General features: G+C 38.2%; 1 protein-coding gene across 3 annotated transcripts in view; it reads right to left on the bottom strand.

Annotated features, from left to right (window-relative positions):
• Nucleotides 1-13,087, bottom strand: part of RBFOX1 (RNA binding fox-1 homolog 1) — a 1,436,581-nt gene that overhangs the window by 610,754 nt on the left and 812,740 nt on the right. For all 3 annotated transcript variants that reach the window (XM_075105333.1, XM_075105334.1, XM_075105336.1), the window contains one exon: nt 3,071-3,118. In XM_075105333.1, the coding sequence (XP_074961434.1) occupies nt 3,071-3,118 (48 nt within the window). The remainder of the gene's footprint in view (nt 1-3,070; nt 3,119-13,087) is intronic.

The following is a 13,087-nucleotide window of genomic DNA, read 5'->3' on the forward strand; positions in this document are numbered from 1 at the left end:
TTATACTGAAAAGGATGAGAAATTCATAGCGCTCAGTACTGCAATGCTGACAACCTCCAGATCTCCAGCTCTTCAACCTTAATGTGTCATTAGGAGAGAGACAGACAGAAACACTCTCCAGGTTCAGAGAGACACTCTCCAGGTTTCACAGTATGTTTGAAGACCCCCTGACTGCCACCTCACCTTCATGCCACTGCTTCTAAGAGTGAGAAGAAAGAGGGAAGTGAGTACAAGAGGCCAGTGAAGTAATAAAGCATAGGATAACATGGGAATCTCATGGTCTTTCATTTCACTTCACTTGCTCAGTTTGAGGGCCCGGGTTGTCTCGGAAAGAGCCAGATCACATATTCTGCACTGGATGAGGTGCCCCTGTCTGGGGTCAGACAGCTGGGTTAGTCTTGACAGCCTGAGTCCCTGAAGAAAGATAGCTCCTTAAGAAACCACTTACACTCAGAGCAATCACCGAGGCCAAGAAAAGGTATCAGATACACAACTCCTGTAATTTATACTGACACAGAAATCATCCTATCTTAAAACACTGAAAAAAAAAGCCCAACCAACCCAAAACAGTTTACTGGCAATAGACTGGTATATCTGCTAAATAAAAGGAAAGTTGCAATAAAAGGAAAAAGAAATACAAGACACATGTTAATAAGACTGCAGTGCAAAGCTTATCAGGCTCTTGACAACTTTTCCCGTTATTGAAGCAATAAAAAGAACCTTTTGGCTGTGCGGTTTTAGTAGCTGCTGCCCACACCAAAACTCAGATCTTGTTTAGAAATAAGGTCCCAAACTGCATTTTAGCATAGTATAAAACCACACACACCTAAATTTAAACACCAAGATAGTTTCATAAAAGCTAATGCTCAGAACCTGGAGCCTAGTGGCCTGAGTTTCACATTAATGAGTGCCAGCTGATGTTAGAGATTTTGAATTATGTCATGTGCTCACCACTTTCACAAACTCAGTTACTACTTGACACATAGAGATACACTACACATTTAGTAATCTAGAAGTGGATTCTAGCTCCAAATTGTAAAATTTCAGTAGAAATAAATTTTTCAAAAGTCCAGCTCAGTCTATTCATTGGGAAAATACTTTAAAACTGGACTGATATTTATTTCTGACAATTTAAAATTATTAAATCGAATATGTGAAGCCTTTGTTTCTTGGTTAGTTTTGACCATCAACATTAACCAGGTTAATTTTGATTCAGCTCACTATGTGTCAGCAAAATGCTTGAGAATAAAAATGGAAGGAACAGCAAAAGAAATGAGGAGGCATAATTTCTCACTATTTCAAACTTAATGCAGCCTAGAAAAGGAAGCAGAAACAGAAAGCAGGATAATTTGGAAATTTTACAAAAAATTAAAATAGATGATATTAACATCAGAGAATAGGGTTTATGGAAGGCATAAAGTCAGCAACAGAAAATAAAGCAGCAAAGCAGGAATGCTTTGGTTTGTTAAAATGCTTTTAAAAGCAACAACAACAAAACCCCTAAACCTCCCAGAGAACTGAGAAAGCATTAGGAGTGTAAATAACAAGGATAATTTATTGAATTTAATGCACAGGGATGTAAATGGTTATATTTCAACTCTCGAAACAAAACAGCAAAGTTACTGTTCCTACTGACATAAATTTTGTAGTCCTTTACTAACATAAAGCATTGTTAAACATAACATTACAGTATTTTTGAGCCCTGTGTTAAAGCTGATACACTTTCTAAATTTCAAAAAAATTCTGCTATATTTGGATACTGTCCTTGTAATTGTCCTACAATAAACTAGTTCTATTATACTGATGTATAGAGTAGCACAATCAGTGGTGACTTAATTTAAATGCAAGAAATTCACCCTGTTTTAGTACAGAGGACTTCAATAATCTGAGAGTAGTAACAGCTGCTTGGTGTCTAAAATATGGAGTACTTTCTCTTCTAGTTACATTCACTGTTTAGTATCTTAATTGAATTCTCAAAATGTTTCTGTATAGCTCAAAATAATTCCCTCACCTCATTCCTGAAAATGTTGAAAATCACTGAAATTCTGAAGAACCTTTATCACATATCTCAACAAAGCAAATTAACTGTGCTTTCCTTCACTAATTTCAACAGCATTTTATATCGGCCGTGTATGCCATTGTTTTGTAAAATTTGAGTTATCATGAACACCTAAAGTGATTTTGGGATAATGCTATTTAATAAAACCTCCTGAATGCTCATAGGACAATGCAAAAGAAGTTAAAAACCAATGATAACAAAACTTTTGGAAAAGTTGAGTAATAGAACATTGGTATCACACTTCATAGCACAATTAAACTAATGCTAAATTAAGCATAAAGACCTACTGTGTCAATTTGTGTTTTGAATATATGATACTGTTAGTGCCAGAGGACGGCTTTCTGCATTGCTCATTTCAGAGTGGAAATTGATAGTACTTCAATTTCAGAATTCCTTCTAAAAATGTAACTTTATTCAAGTATATTCAAACATTCATGCCGTGATGTACTGTTAAAAAAAAAAACACCAGACCAAACTAACAAGGTAAAGAAGGTGGAGAACACAACTGAAAACATATGTTATATTTAGAGAAAATAAAACTGCAAATAATACAAGATAAACTTTTTTAAACATCAACCATTTAGAAGGAAAAAAAAATCTGTATCAAAGATACTGCTTATAAAGCAAGAAAAAGCAGTCCTTATCTTGCTATTTTACAAATATTTAACATGGTATGCCAACATTATCATGAAAGCCACGGAAGTTAAGAACAGGACATGCAATTGCCTTTTAAACTGTTCATAGTTTAATGAAATTAAGATTATAATTCCCTTCTGAACATGCTGTTATTCAAATGTCTAACAGAAGTATAATCAATAGAGTAAGACTATTTTGACCCCATTTAGGTTAAAATACAACATTAGAAAAGTTATTGCTAGAAAACTTTATAAAAACATACACATAAAACACCACAAAATAATTTCACATGGTTTAATTAAAAAAAGAAATAAACTAAACAACCCCCCACTTACTAGAGCTACCTGACAAATTACATTAAAACAATCCACTTACTTTTCTGTCCTCAGATTCTACACAGGAACTGCACTCTGCTTTAGTGTCCTGAAAAGACAAACAGAGACCGCTATTGTCATATGGCATATTGACCAGGGTTGTGGGAACACCTCAGAATGAAGAAAGGGAAAAGTCTGAAAAGTGGGTTTCTCAACCTATTACACTTTATTGAACTGTTATTTTTTTATGTGTATTATATCTAAATGTACAATGTTTAGTATTGTGGCTTTAAGTAAGGTTTAATAAAGTTTATTACAAGCATAACCTTAAAGACAGGACTGAAACATTGTACAAAAGCAAACCTATTTCAATACAGTGTAGCCAGCTCATAAGACAAAAACATGATCTCTGCTTTATCGTATATACTTTTCTACTTGCATCTTGAGGAAAAAGTAATTGCTTGCTTGGTTTTTTTTTTTTTTTAATTAGTAATGGTAGCTTAGAAAATATACAGGTAAGCTTAAGAGGAAATAATTGCTCAAACTCCTGTCTGCTGTCAAGAGTGCTAACTAGGACTTGGTATGTTGAAGATATTTGTGTCTGAATGTCACTGCAACATGCAAGAATAATCAAGCATCTTTTTAATATAGAAATGTGTGTGTGTACATACATACAGACACACACATATTGGACTTATGTTTTCTTCAGGAGTCAAACAAATAATCTTAAACGTAATGTCACCCAACACACGTTCCTTTTATTCATAAGGTATTTTGACTCTCATTGAGCCTTTGGAATTTTGCCAGTAGACATGAAGGCATGCAGAGATAATAATTATCACAAAAATTATAGTCTGGAAGTCATTTATTTCATCATATTATCCCTTTGTACAACAAGTAACCATTGGAAACAGTAAGCCAAATGTAGTTCAAGTCATTAAGCTGCAGACAAGTGACCTATTATGATTTTTCTTCTGTTTCAACTTTACTTTTCTAGTGACGGTATCCTTGGAAGCTAATTTTGTTTACATACTGCAACTTGAGAGACTTCTATTGGGGAAAAAAGTGACATACAGATGAGGGGCAATTTTTTATTAAAAGTAAGTCTTTCCCCAGCCTCTCATTGAAGCTAGAACTACTCTCATCAGCTTTTAGATTACTGGGTAAAGTTACTTGCTAAATAAATCCCAAATCACAAATTTAAGGGTGAGAGCTAATAGCAGCTCCTATTAAAAATTAAAACAAATATTAAAGAAGTTATGTTTCTTCAACACCATGCCTATTCATCTTAAATGAAGGACTGATATTATTGCAATTCCAAAGTCTTCCTACACAAGCCATATACACATAAAAGTTAAAAAAAGATTAGATCATTCAATCAAGTAGGATGAATCAAGATTTCCTGAAAAGAATACTTTCATTCATAGCAAGATATATTAAAGATTATTATTAGGTCTATCAAGGTCTCTGTCACTTCTTAAGCAGCATATTTCCAACAACAAAAATCTCTATTATTCTAGTTGGTTTCATAAATGAATCAAATACTCAAATATACAAAAAACCTCAAATACTTTTTATATTCAAACTACTTTCCACGGGAACCAGACTGTAGTTTGTGGAATGTAACACTCGGAAATTTTCTTTCAAGTGTGACGTACTGGCAGCCAGTGTCTCACCATGTCTCTCCTCCCATTTGGTGTACAAGGAAACACTACCTCTGCCTACAGGCTGGCTTCCTGAGCTTGTTTGTATATTTATATTCATGTTTTTTTGGTGAGTGATTGAGGAGGAAAAGCTCAGCTTTTAAAAATCTTTCTAACTCAGAGGAATGAATTCAAACTCCATTAACACCAGTGCTCTTTACCTGCTAGCTATGCCCTAAGTCACTTTTTGGAAATAATGGAATGTTCTTTAACTTATTTATTGGTTAATCAAAAATGAATCATATCTTTTCATATTACCAAGGACAAGGGTGACTCTATATCACATATTACATACTGACCTAAATTAATTGAATGCAGAATAAAGTATCTCCTATCAGAGTCTAGTCATAGTGATTACAAACTCTCAGTACGATGAATATACCTTCTTCAAGACATAACAGTACTCTGATCCCTTCCACTGTCTATAGAAGACTGTAGTTTGCTATTTTGACACTGTCATTTCCCATTAAAAGCAATTTTTAACAAACCTAAGTTCATAAGCATTCATGACTCAACGTGAATTAAAAATGCAGTTTTACCTGGATAAAACAAAAACCATCTTCCTCCCAGCACAGTTTACCTTACATGGTTGTCTATGACCACTAAGGCAAAAGCTACAAATTAAGCATGCAGCCCACCTGAAAATGGTGGAGGCCAACCCAGCTGAGACTCTCAGTGCTGCAGTCGGGAATTAAAGAGACAAGGTGCCTGGAAGTTAACTGATACCAGCCAGAAGGAAAAGATGCAGGCTGAAAATCAAATTACATAATTTCTATTCTGTGTTTTACCCTTAAACATTAAACAATCATTTAATTTCATAGTGTTTCATTCTCTATCTAAAGATATGGAAAGTGAATCTTACAAATTAACCACTGCACCACTTGTAATGAAAACCACATATATATGGTTTCAATATTACAGGATATTGAAGCCAGGAAGAAAGAGTGGTATTGGCTTATCTTTGAAATATTGTGAAGTCAGATTTGGGTAAAGCTGTAGCTGTATGTCTTCAAGAGTAGAGGCCTGAATTTGGACTTCTGAAAAAAAAATATATATATATTCAGGGTCTACTCTTATTTTATTGTTTCTGGTATTCCAAACACCAATTTTAAAATATTGCCTAAGTTATTTTTCACAAACTTGCTTTGAGTACATTATCAGATAACAACCTGGAGTGTAAGGGGCAAGGGAATCTTTGGCAGAAGGCTTTAAACTGAGGAACACAGGGGGGAGGGGACAAACTGGAAATGCTAATGCCATCACACACAATGGGGGAATAAGACAGGACAACCTGAGCAGTGATAACAGTGCCATGGCAGCCTCATGAGATGGCAACCAGGAGACCATCCACCAGTGGGTCCTCGTACACCCCTCTGGGGAAACGTGTGTGCTCAAGCACCTTTCTGAAATGCCATACACCAACGCACACAGCATGGAGAATAAACAGGAGGAACTAGAGGTCTGTGTGCAGTCACAGGGCCATGATCTCATGGCAATCACAGAGACATGGTGGGATGGCTCGCATGACTGGAATGTGGTCATGGATGGCTACAGGCTTTTCAGAAAAGACAGACCAGCAAGGCAAGGTGGGGGAGTTGCTCTTTATGTGAGGCAGCAAATGAAATCCATCAAGCAATGCCTCAGAGTGAAAGGAGAACAAGCTGAGAGCTTGTGGGTAAAAATTAAGGGACAGCCAAATATGGGTGACACTGTTGTGGGCGTTTGTTACAGGCCACCTGATCAAGAAGAGGAAGTTGGCGAAGCCTTCTACAGACAGCTGGAAGTAGCCTCGCAATCGCAGGCCCTGGTCCTCATGGGGGACTTCAACCACCTGATATTTGATGGAAAAGCAACACGGCAAGCCGTGCACAATCCAGAAGGTTCCTGCAGAGCATCGAGGACAACTTTTTGATGCAGGTGGTGGGGGAGCCAACGAGGCGAGATGTGCTGCTTGACCTTATCCTAACAAACAAGGAAGGGCTGGCTGAGGATGTGAGAGTTAGGGGTAGCCTTGGCTGCAGTGACCATGAGATGGTCGAGTTTAGGATACTGCAAGGTAGAAGCAGGGCTACGAGTCGGATTACAACCTTGGACTTCAAGAGAGCCAACTTTGGCCTCTTCAAAGACCTGCTAGGAGGAATCCCATGGGCTAGGCCTCTGGAAGGCAGGGGGACTCCAAGAGAACTGGACAGTATTCAAGAACCACTTCCTCTGACCTCAAGATCAGTGCATCCCCAGGAGGAAGAAGTCAGGCAGAGGAGCCAGGAGAACTGCATGGGTGAGCAAAAAGCTTCTAGAGAAACTCAAATGGAGAGGAAAGTTCACAGTATGTGGAAAAAGGGACTGGCCACTTGGGAGGAATATAGGAATGTTGTCAGGGCGTGCAGAGATGTGATGAGCTTCCTCATTCCAAGCCAAGGCCCGTTTGGAACTAAATCTGGCAAGGGATGTCAAGGATAACAAGACGGGCTTCTTAAATACATCAGCAGTAAAAGGAAGACTGGGGATACAGTGGGCCCACTGCTGAACAAGGAAGGGGCCCTGGTGACGCAGGACACAGAGGAGGCAGAGTTACTGAATGCCTTCTTTGCCTCGGTCTTTACTGCTAAGGGTGGCCCTTAGGCACCTCAGCCCCCAGAGGTGAGACAGAAAAATCTGGAGGAAGGAAGACTTACCATCGGTTGAGAAGGATTGAGTCAGAGATCACCTATGCAAACTCGCAAATCCATGGGCCCCAATGGGATGCACCCATGAGAGCTGACGGAGCTGGCGGATGTTCTTGCGAAGCCACTCTCCATCATCTTTGAAAAGTCATGGAGGACAGGAGAGGTGCCCGAGGACTGGAGGAAAGCAAACATGACTCCAATCTTCAAAAAGGGCAAGAAGGAGGACTGGGGAACTACAGGACAGTCAGCCTCACCTCCATCCCCGGAAAGGTGATGGAGCAGTTCATCCTGGAGGTCATCTCCAGGCATATAGAGAAAAAGAAGGTTATCAGAAGTAGTCAACATGGTTTCACCAAGGGGAGATGATGCTTGACAATGGCGTCATCCAACTGTGGGATTATCGGATGTGCACCCTTATCGACAAATTCGACGAGCACGACGGACCCGTTCGAGGTATTGATTTCCACAAACAACAGCCTCTCTTTGTTTCTGGAGGTGATGATTACAAAAATAGCCTTCTATGATGATAGCCTTCTATGATGGAGTGACTGGCTGGGTAGATCAAGGGAGAGCAGTGGATGTGGTCTATTTTGACTTCAGTAAGACATCTGACACTGTCTCCCATAACATCCTCACAGGCAAACTAAGGAAGTATGGGTTGGATGAATAGACAGTGAGGTGGAAAGAGAACTGGCTCAAAACCAGAATTTAGAGGGTTGTGATCAATGGATCAGAGTCTGGATGGAGGCCCATAACTAGCGGTGTTCCCCAGGGGTCTGTGCTGGGTCCAGTCCTGTTCAACATATTCATCAACGACCTGGATGATGGGACAGAGTGTAACCTCAGCAAGTTCGCTGATAGTATCAATCTGGGAGGAGTGGCTGATACACCAGAAGGCTGTGCTGCCATCCAGTGAGTCCTGGAGAAGCTGGAGAGCTGGGACAAGGGGAACCTAATGAAATTCAACAAAAGCAAGTATAAGGTCCTGCACCTGGGGAGGAACAACCTCATATACCAGTACAGATTGGGGGCTGAACTACTGGAAAGCAGCTCTGTTGAGAAGGACCTGGGAGTGCTGGTGCAAGCTGACCCTGAGCCAGCAATGTGCCCTTGTGGCCAAGAAGGCCAACGGTATCCTGGGGTACATTAAAAGGAATGTGGCCAGCTGGTCAAGGGCACTTCTCCTCCCCTCTACTCTGCCCTAGTAAGACCACATTGGGAGTACTGTGTCCAGTTTTGGGCCCCCCAGTTTAAGAAGGACGCGGAACTGCTTGAGCAAGTCCAGCGGAAGGCTACGAACATGATCAGGGGACTGGAGCATTTCCTGTATGAGGAAAGGCTGAGAGACTTGGGTTTGTTCAGCCTGGAGAAGACTGAGGGGGGATCTCATCAATACTTGTGAATATTTAAAGAGTGGGTGTCATGATGACAGGACTAGGCTCTTTTCAATAGCGCCCAAGGACAAGGGGCAATGGGCACAAGTTGGAACACAGGCCGTTACACCTGAACATGAGAAAAATCATCTTTCCTGTGAGGGTGCCAGAGTAGTGGCACAGGCTGCCCAGGGGGGTTGTGGAGTCTCCTTCCCTGGAGACATTCAAAACCCTCCTGGACGCGTTCCTGTGCCCCCTGCTCTAGGTGTGCCTGCTCAAGCAGGGGGTTGGACAAGATGATCTCCAGAGGTCCCTTCCAACCCCTACCATTCTGTGATTCTGTGATTCTGTAACAACCATTTAATATCTAACAAAGCCTGACTTCCTGAACAGGATTTTTCTTTAACGATGGGTGAAATCCTCACAAATGCATATACTCTAATAAAGCATAACTAAGGATACTGACAGGTTACCTAAAGAAGGACTAAAGTAGAATTCAAGGATGCTCAGTCCAAAGAAGTTAAACCAGTTGGAAGGTGTTAAAACTGTGAACAGTAAAACTTTGTGCAGTAGGTGAAGAAGAAATAGTAAGAGACAATACATATGTCTCTTCTAAAATCAGTAATTTGCAAATTTATTAGTGGAATAATAAACTGTAATTTGCAACAGGTGGATATTTAAAAACAATAGTAATAGTTTGTCACTTCTGCAGAAACCGTTACCTGAGTTGCTTGTTGTGCATCTGATGTCTCCAGAAAGTCTATGAAGCAGTCTTTTTGGAAGAAAAGTAGTCAACTACTTTGTTACCAACTGTAACTGACCTCAGGCAGAATTTGTCCTTGAGTGACAAGAGTATTTCACGTTAGGGACATGAATGCATCTCTTAACCTTTAATTGCCCAAGCAAAACAAACCGGTTTTTCTGACACAGTTAGTGGCCTAATTCTTTCAACCACTGAAGTTACTGGCTTGATCAAATATATGTTTACATATAAATATTTGAGTATACATCATCTATATCTGAGATATACCTCTTTTAAAGGAAAAATGTACACAGAAACTCAGCTTTAAAAAAAATATCTAAATGAATCATCTGTCAAGCTCAGAGAAAGAAGGGAAGAAATCATATGTTCCTCTTCTTTTTGTAAGTGCATAATGACAAAGCCCAGTCATTTTGGTATGTATACTACAAGTTTTCCAACTTTATGAATTATTTGAGATTAAGAAGTACCATTTCTGTAAAGCAAGTGTTAAATCCCAGGGATTTGAACAATACATCACACACTTTCTTTAATGTTGTTACATTAAAAAAATGAAGTTAGAACCAAGCAAAATCTGTTCCTCCTGAAGAATTAGTATTTTAGACAAATTATGTAACGATAGAATACTTCATTGGATGCTTCATGGGATGGAAAAACAGAATTATAGACATACACTGGCACTAAGGTAGAAACCCTCTTATCTATTTCAGTTTAAAACCAACATCATTCCTTTTTTTCTCAGGGTGTCACAGCATAAAAGCCAATTAAATTATATTACTATAAACACATTAAGATAATTATTTTTTATGTGGTGGCACAAAAGAAAATTGCCTTTTTTGTCTGTTTTGTTGGGTAGCAGCAACAAGCAAACAATGCAAGGTTTTATGCAGAACATCAGGAGCAACAGAGAACAAAAATAACTTTTAAAAGTTGAACAAAGTGCCATAAGTGACACTGCCACATATATTTAATACTAGAATTGCAGTAATTGAGATGGTGAAACTATGCTCATCTCTGTGCTTGCAAGCATACAGTTCTGAAGGATAGCCTTTAAATGTTCCTAGTGGAACTTACTCACCTTAGTGACCAACTGGTATTAAATTTATGGTTGTATTGAGGACTGTGGCTTATCAGATAGAAAAGTGAGCCCAAGAGGTACAATTCTTTAAGCACTAGTTTGGAGACAACATAATTATGAATCTACCACCTTCATCCATTATTAGTGTTATTCAAATGCTACAAATCAACAAAAGTAAAAGTAATAATTGGTGGTAGCATGATGCTGCATGGCATTTTGGCTTTAGGATGCAGTAAAAACCTCCATACAATTTGTTTTAGCTTCTACAGTTCTACATTTAATTTTACTTCTTGAATTGCAAATACTGAAATCAATATCCTCAAGTAGCCATTAGTCATGCGAACATAACCAACACCTGTACATGGCTGTGTACTTATCATACATTTTTCAGTTTGTTATCTCCCTGCTATCCAAAGCCTGTTTCCCTTACCTCCCTATCATCTTAAAACAGAATACCAGAAAAAAAAACCAAACCAAACCAAGCAATCAAACAAAAAACCCCAAGAAATAAGCAAACTCTACAGGCTAAGAAACTTTAGAAAATTTATCTCCATTTCTAACATCAGGTGGTTTTTTTTTTTTTCATGTGAAAATAATGAAAGATAAAAGGTAAACAGAATTCATATGTAGACCCACTACTCCCATGGCCTGTATCAGCAGGAGGAAGGAGGAGACTGTAAGTTACTGAAGTATTCCGACCGGTTTTGTTTGTAATATCAAGAATGGTCAGCAGGTGGAAGCAAATAACCTTGTAAAATCTTGTTCAACTTCCCTGTGAAAGATAAATCTACTGCACTGACCAAGTTGGTCAGGCGTTTTACACGTGCCCTTGGCATCCCAAAAAGTACTAAAACAAATTATGTCTTTTCATCACAACACTGGTTTTCAATTTCATAAATAGGTTGTAGGTTGAGAAATAAAAGGGGTTTTTTTTTCAGGTTTAGAATTTTTAAAAGTGGAATGGATTCCTTTTAACTAAAGCGTATATAAAGGTAGGCTGATGTTAAACAAAACAAGAATATATGTATTTAAAATTTAAAAATACCCAGTCAAATTCTAGGTTATTGATTTTTCTGGATATTTTTATTAAGTGCTTAAATATATCAAAGCCCTGAAGTATTGAGGAAAATACTTAATCTTTTTCACTATCCATTAGCCATCATATTTCATTATTGCTGTTAACAAACAGGCTGCCAGCAGAAGAATTGATTTGAATTTCATATTAGTTCTATTTTATCCATCTCAGAGAACAAATTAAACACACAGTAATACTTACTGAAGAAGAAAATAAATGAAAAATGAATCCTTAGAATGTGACATTCAAGTCTTTACTAAGTTTGCCCCCAGCAACTGAAGGACTCATGCAGAAGTGTCACTGAAATAAGTCAAGAAACCAATTCCAGGTTATTAATGGCTTCAGCAGTTGCAATGTCAAAGATGCAAGAAAAGAGCTTTATTTATGAAAGCAATAGCTTCATCTCTATTTACTAACAGTTCTGGACCAACAAAGGCTTGTGTGTACAAGCTACAAGCACAAACCAGAGATTGGGTCATCTGCATCTTTTCCTGTTGCCTCAGGGCAGCCTCAGGATTGTTTCTCTAGAGTCAGAAAGGAAATCCATCTGATGAGGGATTTAAAATCAAGTTTCTCAAGACTTTGGAGAGCTTACTCATCTTGTTTCTAGCTAAAAGTAGACTTTAAGAGGAAGGTTTACAAGACTCTTGGAAACTGAACTGACAAATTTTATAATAAAAAATTACTGCTTGTAAAAATACTGCTGTATTTTTAACGTAGATTTGAAGGGACTCTTGTGTGTGCCCTCCCACACATCCACCCACCATCCAGCTGTGTAAGTGGATACCCAATCTCTTCTCTTCTCTGATTCTAGTGTTTTGCTTATGTTCATTTACAATTTTCAAGGCTATCAAGAGCTGAAAACATTTTTTCCAAATAAAAAGCTTGACTTTTTTTCATTAATAAAGACCTGTTTGAGGAAACAGGCATTGCTTGCTGATAAAGCTTTATGGACTGGAGTATATGAAACTTTCCCACTTCTCCTCTTCATTCTCTCACCTTTATGAGTTACTTGTCCTTTTCTTAAATACACTCAAAACGCTTAGAGATGCAAGGACACATCTCTCGACAGCAGAGAAAGCAAGCCTTTCTGTGCCTCACAACTCATGTAATTTCTCCAAACATATGTTTTCATTAGTCCAATTAAGAAAAATTACCTGAGTGTAAAACTTCTGCCTATGTCCTTAGATCATCACAACTGCACAAAACAACATAAAAATATGTAGCATTTTCATAAAAGACTCTATAATGTAGAAGTATCTAGCTATATCTATAAGAATTTGCTGTTGAAGCCTAGAAAAATGTCAGGTTAAGACTTCATTTGGGGGGCTAGTAAATATTTAATTTTCAAATATGGCAATACAAATTTACATTAGATAAAGTTATTGTTAAACAGCATGAAAATATTTAAGTTTCTTAAATA

This window comes from Phalacrocorax aristotelis, chromosome 10 (genome assembly GCF_949628215.1).
Source record: "Phalacrocorax aristotelis chromosome 10, bGulAri2.1, whole genome shotgun sequence".
Classification (NCBI taxonomy): Eukaryota; Metazoa; Chordata; class Aves; order Suliformes; family Phalacrocoracidae; genus Phalacrocorax; species Phalacrocorax aristotelis.